The sequence below is a fragment of the Lithobates pipiens genome, unplaced genomic scaffold, assembly GCF_037356315.1.
Source record: "Lithobates pipiens isolate NorthernLeopardFrog02 unplaced genomic scaffold, aLitPip1_a1.2 Scaffold_16, whole genome shotgun sequence".
NCBI lineage: Eukaryota > Metazoa > Chordata > Amphibia > Anura > Ranidae > Lithobates > Lithobates pipiens.
Window position 1 is genome coordinate 430,193,972 of NW_027507748.1, and position 13,319 is coordinate 430,207,290.

General features: G+C 42.8%; 1 protein-coding gene across 1 annotated transcript in view; it reads left to right on the forward strand.

Annotated features, from left to right (window-relative positions):
• The first annotated feature begins 6,251 nt into the window (after positions 1 to 6,251).
• LANCL3 (LanC like family member 3) overlaps positions 6,252 to 13,319 on the forward strand; it is a 67,014-nt gene continuing 59,946 nt past the window's right edge. The window contains exon 1 of the mRNA XM_077482579.1: positions 6,252 to 6,886. Coding sequence (XP_077338705.1) covers positions 6,362 to 6,886 — 525 coding nt within the window. The 5' untranslated portion in view covers positions 6,252 to 6,361. The remainder of the gene's footprint in view (positions 6,887 to 13,319) is intronic.

The window sequence follows — 13,319 nt, forward strand, 5'->3', positions numbered from 1 at the left end:
GGGAAACTTCAGGAAAGGGGCATTATTCTCACCTAGTGGGAAAGCTGGAAAAGCAGGGCATGATCTAGCCATATGGTGGTATCTGTCTATTCTGATGTTTCCCTAAATGTATACATTTGAACAGAAAAAAATCTTTTAGTGGAACTTCAACCAAAAGGGGGAAGTTCTGCCCTCCTCCTGCCCCCCTCCACTCCCACTTCTGGTGAGATTGCCACAGAGTAGTTTACATATTACATTGTTACATAAATCAAATAAGTGATGTTGCGCTCCCTTAAAATAAATAAACTCTCAACTGCATACAAAATTGCATACAAAGTTGCATATACCAATACTATAAATCCAACTAACGTGCCAGACCGTAGTCCGTAAATAAAGTGTCAAATGCTGAATATTAAACTAAAAATACAGTATAAAAGTGTTTGATAGAAATCACATCCAATGGTGAAGTACGTAAACACTTTTATTATAACTCAAACTAATAAAAGTGTTTACGTAATTCACCATTGGAGCCCTCCCCTTTCTTGTTTTTATGAGATCCTGCCATTTGTAATAACTGATGTGGGGACAGTATCCATAACCCAGAAGTAGGGGTACACCACCTGGATAGCCTGAGATCCCTGTTTTCTGCTGTTTGCCTTACAGCAGTAAGGTAAGGGGCCATTTCACTTGATGCGTGTGGAACACTGAAGAGGCACAAGAGTGTGTACACACTGGTTTATTTGGCACCGTATACCTGGAGAAGCACTTTATGAAGCACGTGGCACTTTATATGCTGTCTAAGAGACTGTTGTTCTTCTCTTCTTTAGTTTATATATTTTAATTGCACTGTGTGATTCACGTTTATGTTATTATCAATACAGTTTGCAACGTTTTTTGAGGAATAAGTTTACGTGCATGACATATTCCCACTGGTGTATGCGATTTTTGGAGACACTGGACACTCCTATTGTGTAAATGTTTTTTATTTTAAGTATAATTTGTAGCACTTGACACTTTATTTACGGACTACTCCTGATCACGATAGATGTGTTCACATTACTGTGTAGTCATATGTAACTGTGTATGTAACTATTAAGGCACTTTAGATTTAATGTGATTTCTATCAAGCACTTGGACACTTTTATACTGTATTTTTAGTTTAATATTCAGCATTTGACACTTTATTTACGGACTACGGTCTGGCACGTTAGTTGGATTTATAGTATTGGTATATGCAACTTTGTATGCAATTTTGTATGCAGTTGAGAGTTGTTTATTTATTTTAAGGGAGCGCAACATCACCTATTTGATTTTTGTCACACATTTTTCAGTGGTAGGGTTTATACCGCTGTCGGTGTTCTGCTGCAACCCACCCCTAGTATATAGTGAGACCTGTATATGATAGCGCGGGGATATCCCAATTTTATCTACATTGTTACATAGTTAGTCTGGTGAAAAAAGACACAAATCCATCTAGTTCAACCAATAAAAGGAAAAAAACAAAAACAAAAAATATCATAATAAAAAAAAATCATACAATCCCATATACTGTACACAATCCTATACCCACAGTTGACCCAGAGGAAGGAAAAAAAAAACAATAAAGCATTATCCAATTTGCTCCAGGAGGTGGAAATATTCCTTCTTGATCCCCCAAGAGGCAATCAGACAGGATTAACTTTACCTACAGTGTGCATATATATATATATATATATATATATATATATATATATATATATATATACAGCATATATGCACACATGTCATGCAAGGGGATACAAACTTGGCGTCTCATACCATGAGGGGGCATTATGTTATACAAGGAAGTGCAAACTGACCATCTTATGCCATGCAAGGGACTACAAAGTGGGCATCTCATGCCATACAAGAGGGTACACACTGGGCATCTCATACCATGGGGGGGGAGGGGTTACAGACAGGGCTTCTCATATTATACAAGGAGGTCGGACTGCTATTGGCTAGTGGCTTTGCTAATCAAAGTTACATAGGTTAAAAAAAAGATAAGTCCATTGAGATAAAAATAACTCATAAGTTATTTTGGGACATATTTGCAGTGCCGTTTTAGCCCTATAGCGCAGTAGACCGTTAATCTGGGTACGGAGAGACGTAAGTTCAGTATCTAAGGTTGGAATGGGGCATGTTTGTGCTGGGCTTTGACACTATGGAGTTTGGCCCATAGTACCGCCAACTGTCTGTTACATTTTTTCTTGATCCGGGAGCCATATTTAATGAGCAGTCCCTGGATCACAGGCTTATGGGCTTCCCATATTATCCTGGGTCACATTCTGGAGTATTGTTCATCTGAAAGTAGAAGGTCAACTCTCTATTCACCTCCTCCTGCACCTCCGGGACCTGTAGGAGGCTTTCATTCAGCCTCCAAAATCTAGACACAGGGGAAGAGATGTCTGAGAGCTCATAGGTCAAAGAAATGGGGGCATGGTCAGACCAGGTTATGGATCCAATGGAGGTTTCATGTACAGCATGTAATTGATTATGTGGAATCAAGAAATAATCGATTTTTGTGTACACCTTGTGGGGGGCAGAGTAGAATGAGTAATCTCTGTCTCCCGAATGTTGTAGTCGCCATACATCAATGAGTCTGGCCCTATAAATGGATTGTGTAAGTCGCTTGTGGGAGCCATCGGGGACAGAGGAAGAGCCCGAGTATGCATCTACAGAGGGCATCAAATATTGATGTCACCTCCCAGTATTAACAGATCCTCCTGAAAATCACACAGTTTGCTTAAAATATGATGGACAAAAGATATCCTGGTGATCGTTAGACACGTAAACCATTGCCAGCATGACCGAAACTCCACAAATGAGGCCCTTAAAGAAAATCGTCCCTCCGTGTCCAATAAGGACACGCGGTAGGTCCACGGGTGTGTACCAGATACCAGGATAGAGGGAAGACTGTGGCTAGATCCCTCAGAGAACACAAACTACTCTCGTATAGTATATACATCACATATTCTCCTCCGGAGTTCAAAAAGTTACAATGCCCACACAGATCTCCCAAGTCTTCCGGGACTTCTATGCTTTCCTCTACAACTTACCTTCAATGCCATCCTCCCAAAATCAGATAGATGAATATATTATTTGCTCACATCCTTCTCTCTCGCTGAAGATCTGGGAAGAACTGAACACGCTAATAACTTTATAAGAGCTGTAACACGCCATTAGCTCAACTAAACCAGGTAAAGCACCGGGCCTGGACAGATTCACCTTTCAACACTATTGGACTTTTTTCCCTATTTTAAGCCCCTTTATGCTAAACCTATTTAACACCCTTGGAGAGGACTCGGTACTCCCTAGAGACACTCTGCGAGCATACATAACCGTTATCCCTAAGGAAGGAAAAGATCCAACCTCATGTGGTAGCTATCTCCCTCCTGAGCGTGGACCTCGCCTTAGGAGATACTGTGATTAAATGGACTTCCAAACTATACTCAAACCCCACAGCACAGGTTAAATCTAATGGAGTGCTCTCAGCTCCCTTCCCTATTATGAATGGGACGAGACAGTGGTGTCTGTTGTCCCCCATGCACTTTGCTTTATCGCTTGAATCATTTCTCAATAAAATCTGCTTGAACCCGGACATCCATGGTTTAACCTAGGGAGACAACCAATACAAAATGTCGACCTATGTGGACGAATTATTCTTCTCTCTGGCGAACCCTACCATACCACTCCCTAACCTCCTCTGAAAGTTCAACATATATGGCTCTCTCTCCAATTTTAAGATAAACTTTAATAAATCAGAAGTCATGAGACTGGAGATACTCCCCACTCTCTTATCGGCCTTGCAATCTAGTTTTATCTTTAAATGGACAACCTCAGCTTTGAAATATCTAGGTACTTGCATACCGGCGGACATATCCCGTACATTTGAACTTAACTTCCCCACACTGCTGACTAGAACTTGACTCCTGTTAGACACTTGGCACAAGGGCCTTCACTCTTGGTTCGGCAGATGTAATGTACTAAAAATGTGCATCCTGCCTAAATTTCTCTGTCTGTTTTAAGCCTTGCCAATTAAGATTCCACTTACCTACTTTAGGCAGGTCCACTCCCTTTTTATGAAGTTCATCTGGTCTAACAGAAAACCTTGTCTCCCTCGCCATTTATTATCTTTACCCAAGCAATACGGTGGCCTAGCCCTTTCCAGCATTTGTAAATACTACCAGGCGACTCACCTTGGTATAATTATGGAATGAATAAAAAGGTATAAAAAGGAATAGAAAGCATCAATAGTGTAATACTGATTAAATAAATAAAAAGCAATAGCCAAATGGCTCCTTACATTAAAAAGTGCTGACCAGGCACTGGGGCTGCTGGCTCGTCTGAATCCACCTCCGTAGATGGCGTGTGTTCCACCGGCCATGTACAGCAACCAGAGGGACCGGAAAGTGGCGTGAGATTACGTGACCAGGTACCGCCGCCAACGTACATTTCATAGGTTACATCTTCAGGGGGGTGATGCTATTACACTATGGATGCTTTCCATTCCTTTTTTATATCCTGCCTTTAACCACAAGGAAGAGGTACCATACTACTCCTGTTATATCAATATGTGAGCGGGCATTATCCTGCCAAAGCGATATCTGACTTTCTTTTTAATATCTGGTAAGCAGATCACTTATCTCTTGCACTTTGGATGTCGTTTTTTGGAAGATGTCTTGGTGAAGGATTAAACCTTATCAATATCACACAGCAAGAAACTTCTGTCAGTGGATGTTCAAGATTGTCTATATTTTGAAAAAAAAATGTTTTTCTTTTTTCACATATGTGCACTTTACCAGCATTAGATTGGATTAGTATGTTTTGATAAGCACAGATTAATTATAATTATACCAATAGATCGGGCCAAAATTAGTTACTGTCATTAATCTTCAGTGGCCAGTTTTGGATTTGGGCTAAATCGGGTTGCTGTCATTTACTTTCAATGGCCAGGTTCCGATACTGTAACTTGCTTACCTATGAAGAACACCATGACCACCATCGGTGCTTTTCATAGTGGGCAGCTTGGATATTGTATAAGTAACAAAGGATCTGCTTGCGCTCAGTCAGCTTCAAAATCGCATAAAAAAATTAATAAAGAATAACGGGAAAGAATCTAGATTTGATTGAGGGAACATCAGCAGATGTGATATGAGGATGATGCCCAGGCAGATCATGGCTGTAATTGATTAGATAGTAAAGTGTACATTACAAACACGTAGTGAGAGGTGTGGGCAGCCCAGTATATTAGCAGTCCAGTATATGCAAAGTCCATTATATGAGCAGTCCAGTATATGAGCAGTCCAGTATATGAGCAGTCCTGTATATGAGTCCAGTATATGAGCAGTCCTGTATATGAGTCCAGTATATGAGCAGTCCTGTATATGAGTCCAGTATATGCGCAGTCCAGTATATGAGTCCAGTATATGAGCAGTCCAGTATATGAGACCAGTATATGAGCAGTCAAGTATATGCGCAGTCCAGTATATGAGTCCAGTATATGAGCAGTGCACTATATGAGACCAGTATATGAACAGTCCAGTATATGATCAGTCCAGTATATGAGTCCAGTATAGGAGCAGTCCAGTATATGAGTCCATTATATGAACAGTCCAGTATATGAGACCAGTATATGATCAGTCCAGTATATGAATCCAGTACATGAGTAGTCCAGTATATGAGTCCAGCATATGAGCAGTCCCTTATATGAGTCCAGTATATGAGCAGTCCCTTATATGAGTCCAGTATATGAACAGTCCAGTATATGAACAGTCCAGTATATGATCAGTCCAGTATATGAGTCCAGCATATGAGCAGTCCAGTATATGATCAGTCCAGTATATGATCAGTCCAGTATATGAACAGTCCAGTATATGATCAGTCCAGTATATGAGTCCAGTATATGAACAGTCCAGTATATGATCAGTCCAGTATATGAGTCCAGCATATGAGCAGTCCAGTATATGATCAGTCCAGTATATGAACAGTCCAGTATATGATCAGTCCAGTATATGAACAGTCCAGTATATGATCAGTCCAGTATATGAGTCCAGCATATGAGCAGTCCAGTATATGATCAGTCCAGTATATGAGTCCAGCATATGATCAGTCCAGTATATGATCAGTCCAGTATATGAGCAGCAGTGTGATAATCGTCCTTGAATAGTGTGCTGATCCATCCCACCTCTACATATGAATGTGTGGCTCCTCCCTTCCCCAGCATGTATATACTCTCCAGGCTGTGACAGCTCCATTACTGTTTAGCAGTGTCCTGGCTCTCAGCCTATCACCGGCTGTGTGCTCTGTCCTTGTCACCCAGGACCCTTGGAATCCGAGGTGGTCCATCATACAGGATCCTCTGATGGAGAACAAGCGCTGTTTCCCCAACCTCTTCTCCGACTACAAGGGCAGCCTGGTGCCGGGCCAGGGCAGTGATGTGGGGGATGTGATCAGGACCATAGACAGCATCGTCCAGCAGCTGCCTGCCCAGGGCGGCCAGGAGGGTGGGCTGTATGGGGGTCTGGCTGGGGTGGCATACATGCTGTACCATGTCTCCCAGTGCCCCGCGTTCAGTGCTCACAGGGACACGTACCTCCGCCGAGCCGGCTCCATCATAGAAGCGTGCGTGCTGCACTATGACCGGGAGCTGGACCCGGAGACCCGGGCGTCCTTCCTGCTGGGCGGGGCGGGGGTCTATGCTGTGGCCGCGATGATCTATAAGGCGGCGGGCCGGGCGGACTACACCAAGCCGCTGGACAGGTTCCGGGAGCTGGGGGACGTGTGTATGCCGCTCGGCTTCCTGGACTGTGGCTCCGACGAGCTCTTCGTGGGCAGGAGCGGATATCTGTGTGCTGCCCTGGTCCTCCGACACAAGCTGGACATGGAGGTACGGGGGACGGCTGGCATATTCCAAGGAGGCACCTCATACCATACAAGGGGGTACAAACGGGGCACCTCATACCATACAAGGTGGTACAAACGGGGCACTTTATACCATACAAGAGGGTACAAATGGGGCACTTTATAAAATACAAGGGGGTACAAACGGGACACTTCATGCCATACAAGGGGGTACAAACGGGACATTTCATGCCATACAAGGGGGTACAAACGGGGCACTTCATGCCATACAAGGGGGTACAAACGGGACATTTCATGCCATACAAGGGGGTACAAACGGGGCACTTCATGCCATACAAGGGGGTACAAACGGGGCACTTCATACCATACAAGAGGGTACAAACTGGGCACCTCATACCATACAAGGGGGTACAAAGGGCACCTCATACCATACAAGGGGGTACAAACAGGCACCTCATACCATACAAGAGGGTACAAACCAGGCACTTTATGTCATACAAGGGGGTACAAATGGGCACCTCATGCCATACAAGGGGGTACAAACGGACACCTCATACCATACAAAAGGGTACAAACGGGGCACTCCCTACCATACAAGGGGGTACAAACGGGGCACCTCATACCATACAAGGTGGTACAAACGGGGCATTTTATACCATACAAGGGGGTACAAACGGGCACTTTATAAAATACAAGGGGGTACAAACTGGGCACCTCATACCATACAAGGGAGTACAAACAGGGCACTTCATACTATACAAAGGAGTACAAATGGGGCACCTCATTCCATACAAAGGGGTACAAACTGGGAACCTCATACCATACAAGGTATGGTATGGGCATATCATACAGTACAAACCTGGCATCTTATTTTATACAAGGAGGTACAAACCTGGCATCTTATGTTATGCAAGGCAGTAAAAACTTGGCATCTTATGTTATGCAAGTAAGTACAAACCTGGCATCTTATGTTATGCAAGGTGGTAAAAACCTGGCACCTTATGTTATGCAAGGAGATACAAACCTGGCATCTTATGTTATGCAAGGGGGTACAAACCTAGCATATTATGCACAGAGGTACAAACCTGGCATCTTATGTTATGCAAGGGGGTACAAACCTAGCATATTATGCACAGAGGTACAAACCTGGCATCTTATGTTATGCAAGGGGGTACAAACCTAGCATCTTATGTTATGCACGGAGGTACAAACCTGGCATCTTGTGCTATAAAAGGTAATACAAACTGGGCACCTCTTTCTGTAAAAGGTAATACAAACTGGGCACCTATTTCTGTAAAAGGGATTACAAGCTGGGCACCTCTTTCTGTACAAGCAGGGCATCTCATGCTACACCAGGGGTAAAAACTGGGCACCTTAAGTCATGCAAGGTGATAGCACAAAAAAGGCCTTCTTATACTATAGAAGAGGCGCAAACTGGGCAATTTATGTTATGTGAGTACAAACTGGGCATCTCATGTCATGCAAGGAATACAAATTCGGCATCTCATGTTATTCAAGAAGGTACAAACTGGACATCCCATGTCATGCAATGCAACGGGCACAATCTGTTCATTTCATACTGTGGGGGGTACAAACAGGGCACTTTGTGGTGTACAAAGTCAAAATTGACATTTCATGATAATAAAGTGGTGCAACTTGGGAATTTCTTCCTATATAGGGTGGATGAAGCGGGCACCTCATTATACTATAATTGTGTGTAAACTGGGATTCTTATTTTGTGAATGTGCAAACTGAGAATCTAGTCTAGTGGTACATAACAGATAAATGCTGGTCATCTTAGTACAGAAGGGTATTTGATATTATACAAGGACACGACAGCTATTTAAATATACAATGTCCTCGTCTAAACGCATTGGAACGTTTATTATGTTCAATACAAAATGAGGATGTAGATACACCAAAGGGGTGTGTGTGTGTACATCTTTACATCCATCTCTGATCATTTTGCAAAAAACTGTTCTGTGATTGGTCAATGCCTGTTATGTAATTTCCACACATTCCTAGACTACTTTGAGGCTGGATTATACAAATCTGCGCTGGTTCTTGCAATCTGTTTATGTTATAGCTGCATATAAGGGGAAGATTCAATGCTCTGATAAATGAAATCAATATTAATGTTTAATTGTCATATTGCCATGGTTACAGAATACAGTAACAGTGAACTATTATTAGAATTAGGGTTGCTTAAATATTGTCTAGATACAAAAAGGCATAATTAATTGTAATTAAGACCAGTCACTGCTACTCCCTGTCCTTGTGCAGGGTGACTGGTCCTGACTCCGCCCCCTCATCTAGTTTGTAGTAGGCCCCTCCCACAGCTCTGCTTTCTGTGCAGGCATAGTGATGATGTCACTGCTACTTTTTACAAGGTATTATTTGGGTTTGCAGAGACATTTAGTGCACAGAAGGTGGATTGTATATCCTTTGTGGCTATGGAGGTATTTACTAATATGAAAGTGTTTGTACCAGAGTTCAGCTTTAAAAATCAGTTTCATCCCCTTATTTAAAAAAAAGAAAAACAAGAATGATATAGATCACTCCAAAACATGGAGAAGGTAATTTTTTTTTAAAAGAACCAATTATAAAAATGCAAAAAATAAAAACTGTACATTTATGGAAATGTATATTTTGTCAGGTTACTTTTTTGAATAACTGCACAGAAACAAGGAAAACAATGTAATTACGTTATATGAAATGTTATAGGTTCTAACAATTTTCACAGGGAGTTTGATGTGTACATAGGAACATTATTAATCTGCGTTTTTCTGTGGCTGTCATCCACCACCAAAAGATTTGTCACATCCCTTACAATGGCATCCTGGTAAGCATTATCAAATAACTGTTTATTCAAGAAACTTTTTGAGGTGTGTACATAGATAAGTCCATACAAACATAATATTCCCGTAGATCGCATATTTGCCCAGGCAATCTATAACCACAATAACACCATGCTTGAGTACAGGGAGTCCCCTACTTACAAACATCCGACTTACAAACGACTCCTACTTACAAACGGAGGGAGATAACAGGAAGTGAGAGGAAATCTACCTCTAGGAAGGGAAATTCTCTCCTGTAAAACCACTTTGACCTACAGGTAAGCCTAGATTAAGGCTTACCTGTAGGTCCAAGAAATATCTCCTAAACCTATATGGTTTAGGAGATATTTGCCCGGAAACAGGCACCGCTATCTATGGCGCATGCGCCGTAGACAGCAGCGCACAGGCGCACTGAGCGCGGCATTCTCAACGACGGAGCTGTCGCGCGTGTCGGCTCCCGCGCACATGCGCAGGAGTGACGTCATCGCGGCTTCGCCGAATGACAGCGGCGGAGCTGCGAGACCCCACCATGAAGATGGAGGCGGCGGACTACAGGGGACAGCGGCGACTTCGCTGGCTCCTGTGTCAGGTAAGTGACACATAATGGACTACTATGCGATGCATAGTAGTCCATTATGCTTCGCCTTTGCAGGGAATGAAAGAGGAAGTAAACTCATTAGGGTTTACTTCCTCTTTAATATGGGAAAAAGGTGTCTCCACTGATGCTTTATCACCAATCCTTGTTTCCCTAACAGCCCAAAATTTTCAAAATCCAATTATCATTGGGACAGAAAGTGAGGTGAAATCTTCTGTACAGGGGCACAGACAGCTAAACAAATGTTACAGGGGTGATAACCCTTCCCTATGCTATCCAAAAAGCTTAAAATAGTTTTTTTGGCTGGAGCTACACTTAAGAAATGTACCTGTTCCAACTTACAAACAGATTCTACTTAAGAACAAACCTACAGTCCCTATCTTGTTTGTAACCTGAGGACCCACTGTATACAGTAATACCGCGTACACACGACCAGACTTTTTGACAGCAAGGGTTTGATGGAACGAATCCGTCGGACAATTCGATCGTGTGTGGGCTCCATTGAACCTTTGCTGTCCAAAAAATCTGACGGACTTTAGAAATAGAACATGTTTCAAATTTTTCCGCCGGAACTCCACTGGACCAAGTTCCTATGGAGAAATCCACTCGTCTGTATGCTGGTCCGACGGATGAAAACCGACGCTAGGGCAGCTATTGGCTACTGGCTATGAACTTCCTTATTCTAGTCTGGTCGTAAGTCATCATGTTCAAATCCGTCAGACATTGGTGTGATTGTGTGTGGCCAAGTCCGTTCATTCGAAAAGTCCGTCGGAACTCCGCCGAAAGTCCTTCGGGAAGACCGTCGGACCTAGTCTGCCAGAAAGACCGGTCGTGTGTACGTGGTATAACTCTGTAACAAGCAGAGTGCCTGAGAACAGCTAGGAAAATTTTCCGACAACAAAATCCGATCACATAAATTCAGATCTTGTGTAGACAATTTCGATGGGCAAAGTGCCACACATACTCAGAATAAACTAAGAAACGAAAGCTATTGGTTACTGGCCCTTTTATAGTCCCGACGTACGTGTTTGACGTTACCTCGTTTAGAACGATCAGATTTTCTGACAACTTTGTGCGACCATGTGTACGCAACACAAGTTTCGGCCAAAATCCGTCAGAAAAAATCAGACGGATTTTGTGGTCGGAATGTCCGACCATTTGTATGGGGCATTAATCTAGGCTTACCTGTAGGTTAAAGTGGTCTGTAAAGGTTTACAACCACTTTAAAGACATAGGGTTTTATTTGCAAATACATGCCTAAACCACAGTGTCCACATCTAAGAACCTCTGTATATATTGCGGGCTTAACTCTAAAATTTACAGAGCCTCCATAGTAGGAGCACATATATCAAGGGATAGGTTAAGGGCAGATGTGCCTGGAGGGAGCCCGCCCCTCCTTAAAGGCACAGGGATGCACGTGACGCCCAGCAATAGCACAATGACAGCAAAGGGTATCCAGTGTGTCCCTGCACCCAATTTGACCAATTGTACACAAAATTGGCAAAGACCCCAACCTCTAACTAGCCTGTGCAGCAAGGTGCACATGGAAGGGCAATGCACATCACAAACAAACTAAAGCACGTAAGGTGGGTGAATAACTATAGGCCTTCCAGCACGTCCATGCGGAGCTAACTTTCCCAGTGATGGGAAATGGCAACCCAAGCTACTTTTAACCACTTGGGGACCGCCCAACGGGGATGTACGTGATTTTTTTGAAGAGGGATATCTCGGTAACGGCAGCAGCTGCTGCCACAACCGAGATGTCCATCTCTTCAGGCGGCGGTCCTCTGTACGATAACGGTGGTCTCCGCAGCGGATTCGCTGCGAGATCACCGCTATCGGCGGCGGGAGAGGTGCTCCCCCCTCCCGCCGCCCTCCCGCACCTTCCGCCGCTTACCGGAGCCGTCGGTAGCGGCGGAGGCGATCGGGTCCTTCCATCTGCTGGGCATAGAGACAAGTGAGGCTAAGATGGCCCCCACTCGTCCCTATACCATAGCAGGGCGGAAGCGACGTCAAAACGTCACTTCCGCCCATACCTCTTAAAGGTATATTTTTTTTTAAATGTCAGATTTTCTTTTTTTTTTTATTTTTTTATTTTTTTTGCATTTTAGCCCAAATATGAGATCTGAGGACTTTTTGACCCCAGATCTCATATTTAAGAGGACCTGTCATGCTTTTTTCTATTACAAGGGATGTTTACATTCCTTGTAATAGGAATAAAAGTGATCCATTTTATTTTTTTTTTAAAAACAGTGTAAAAATAAATAAAATCAATTAAAATAAATAAGAAGAAAAAAAAATTTTTTTTTAAAACACCCCGTCACGACGAGCTTGCGCACAGAAGCGGGCGCATACGTGAGTAGCGCCCGCATATGAAAACGGTGGTCAAACCACACATGTGAGGTATCGCCGCGATCGGTAGAGCGAGAGCAATAATTCTAGCCCTAGACCTCCTCTATAACGCAAAAAATGCAACCTGTAGAATTTTTTTAATGTCGCTTATGGAGATTTTTGAGGCTAAAAGTTTGACGCCATTCCACGAGCGGGCGCAATTTTGAAGCGTGACATGTTGGGTATCAATTTACTTGGCATACCATTATCTTTCACAATATAAAAAAAATTGGGCTAATTTTACTGTTGTCTTATTTTTTTATTCAAAAAAGTGCATTTTTTCAAAAAAAAAGTGCGCTTGTAAGACCGCTGCGCAAATACGGTGTAAAAAAAAGTATTTCAATGACCGCCATTTTATTCTCTAGGGTGTTAGAAAAAAAACAATATAAAATGTTTGGGAGTTCTAAGTAATTTTCTAGCAAAAAAAATAGTTTTAAACATGAAAACACCAAATCTGAAAAAGAGGCCTGGTCCTTAAGTGGTTAAGCAGTGCTGTAATATGCCCTTAAGTTTGGAATTTGGACTTTTGGAATTGGACCCATGAATCATCAAAAGCAGGGCAATGGTGGGAGATGGCTGAATATTGGATATATACACAGAATTGTGGGAGAGGGATACAAGTCTGCCAGAATAGT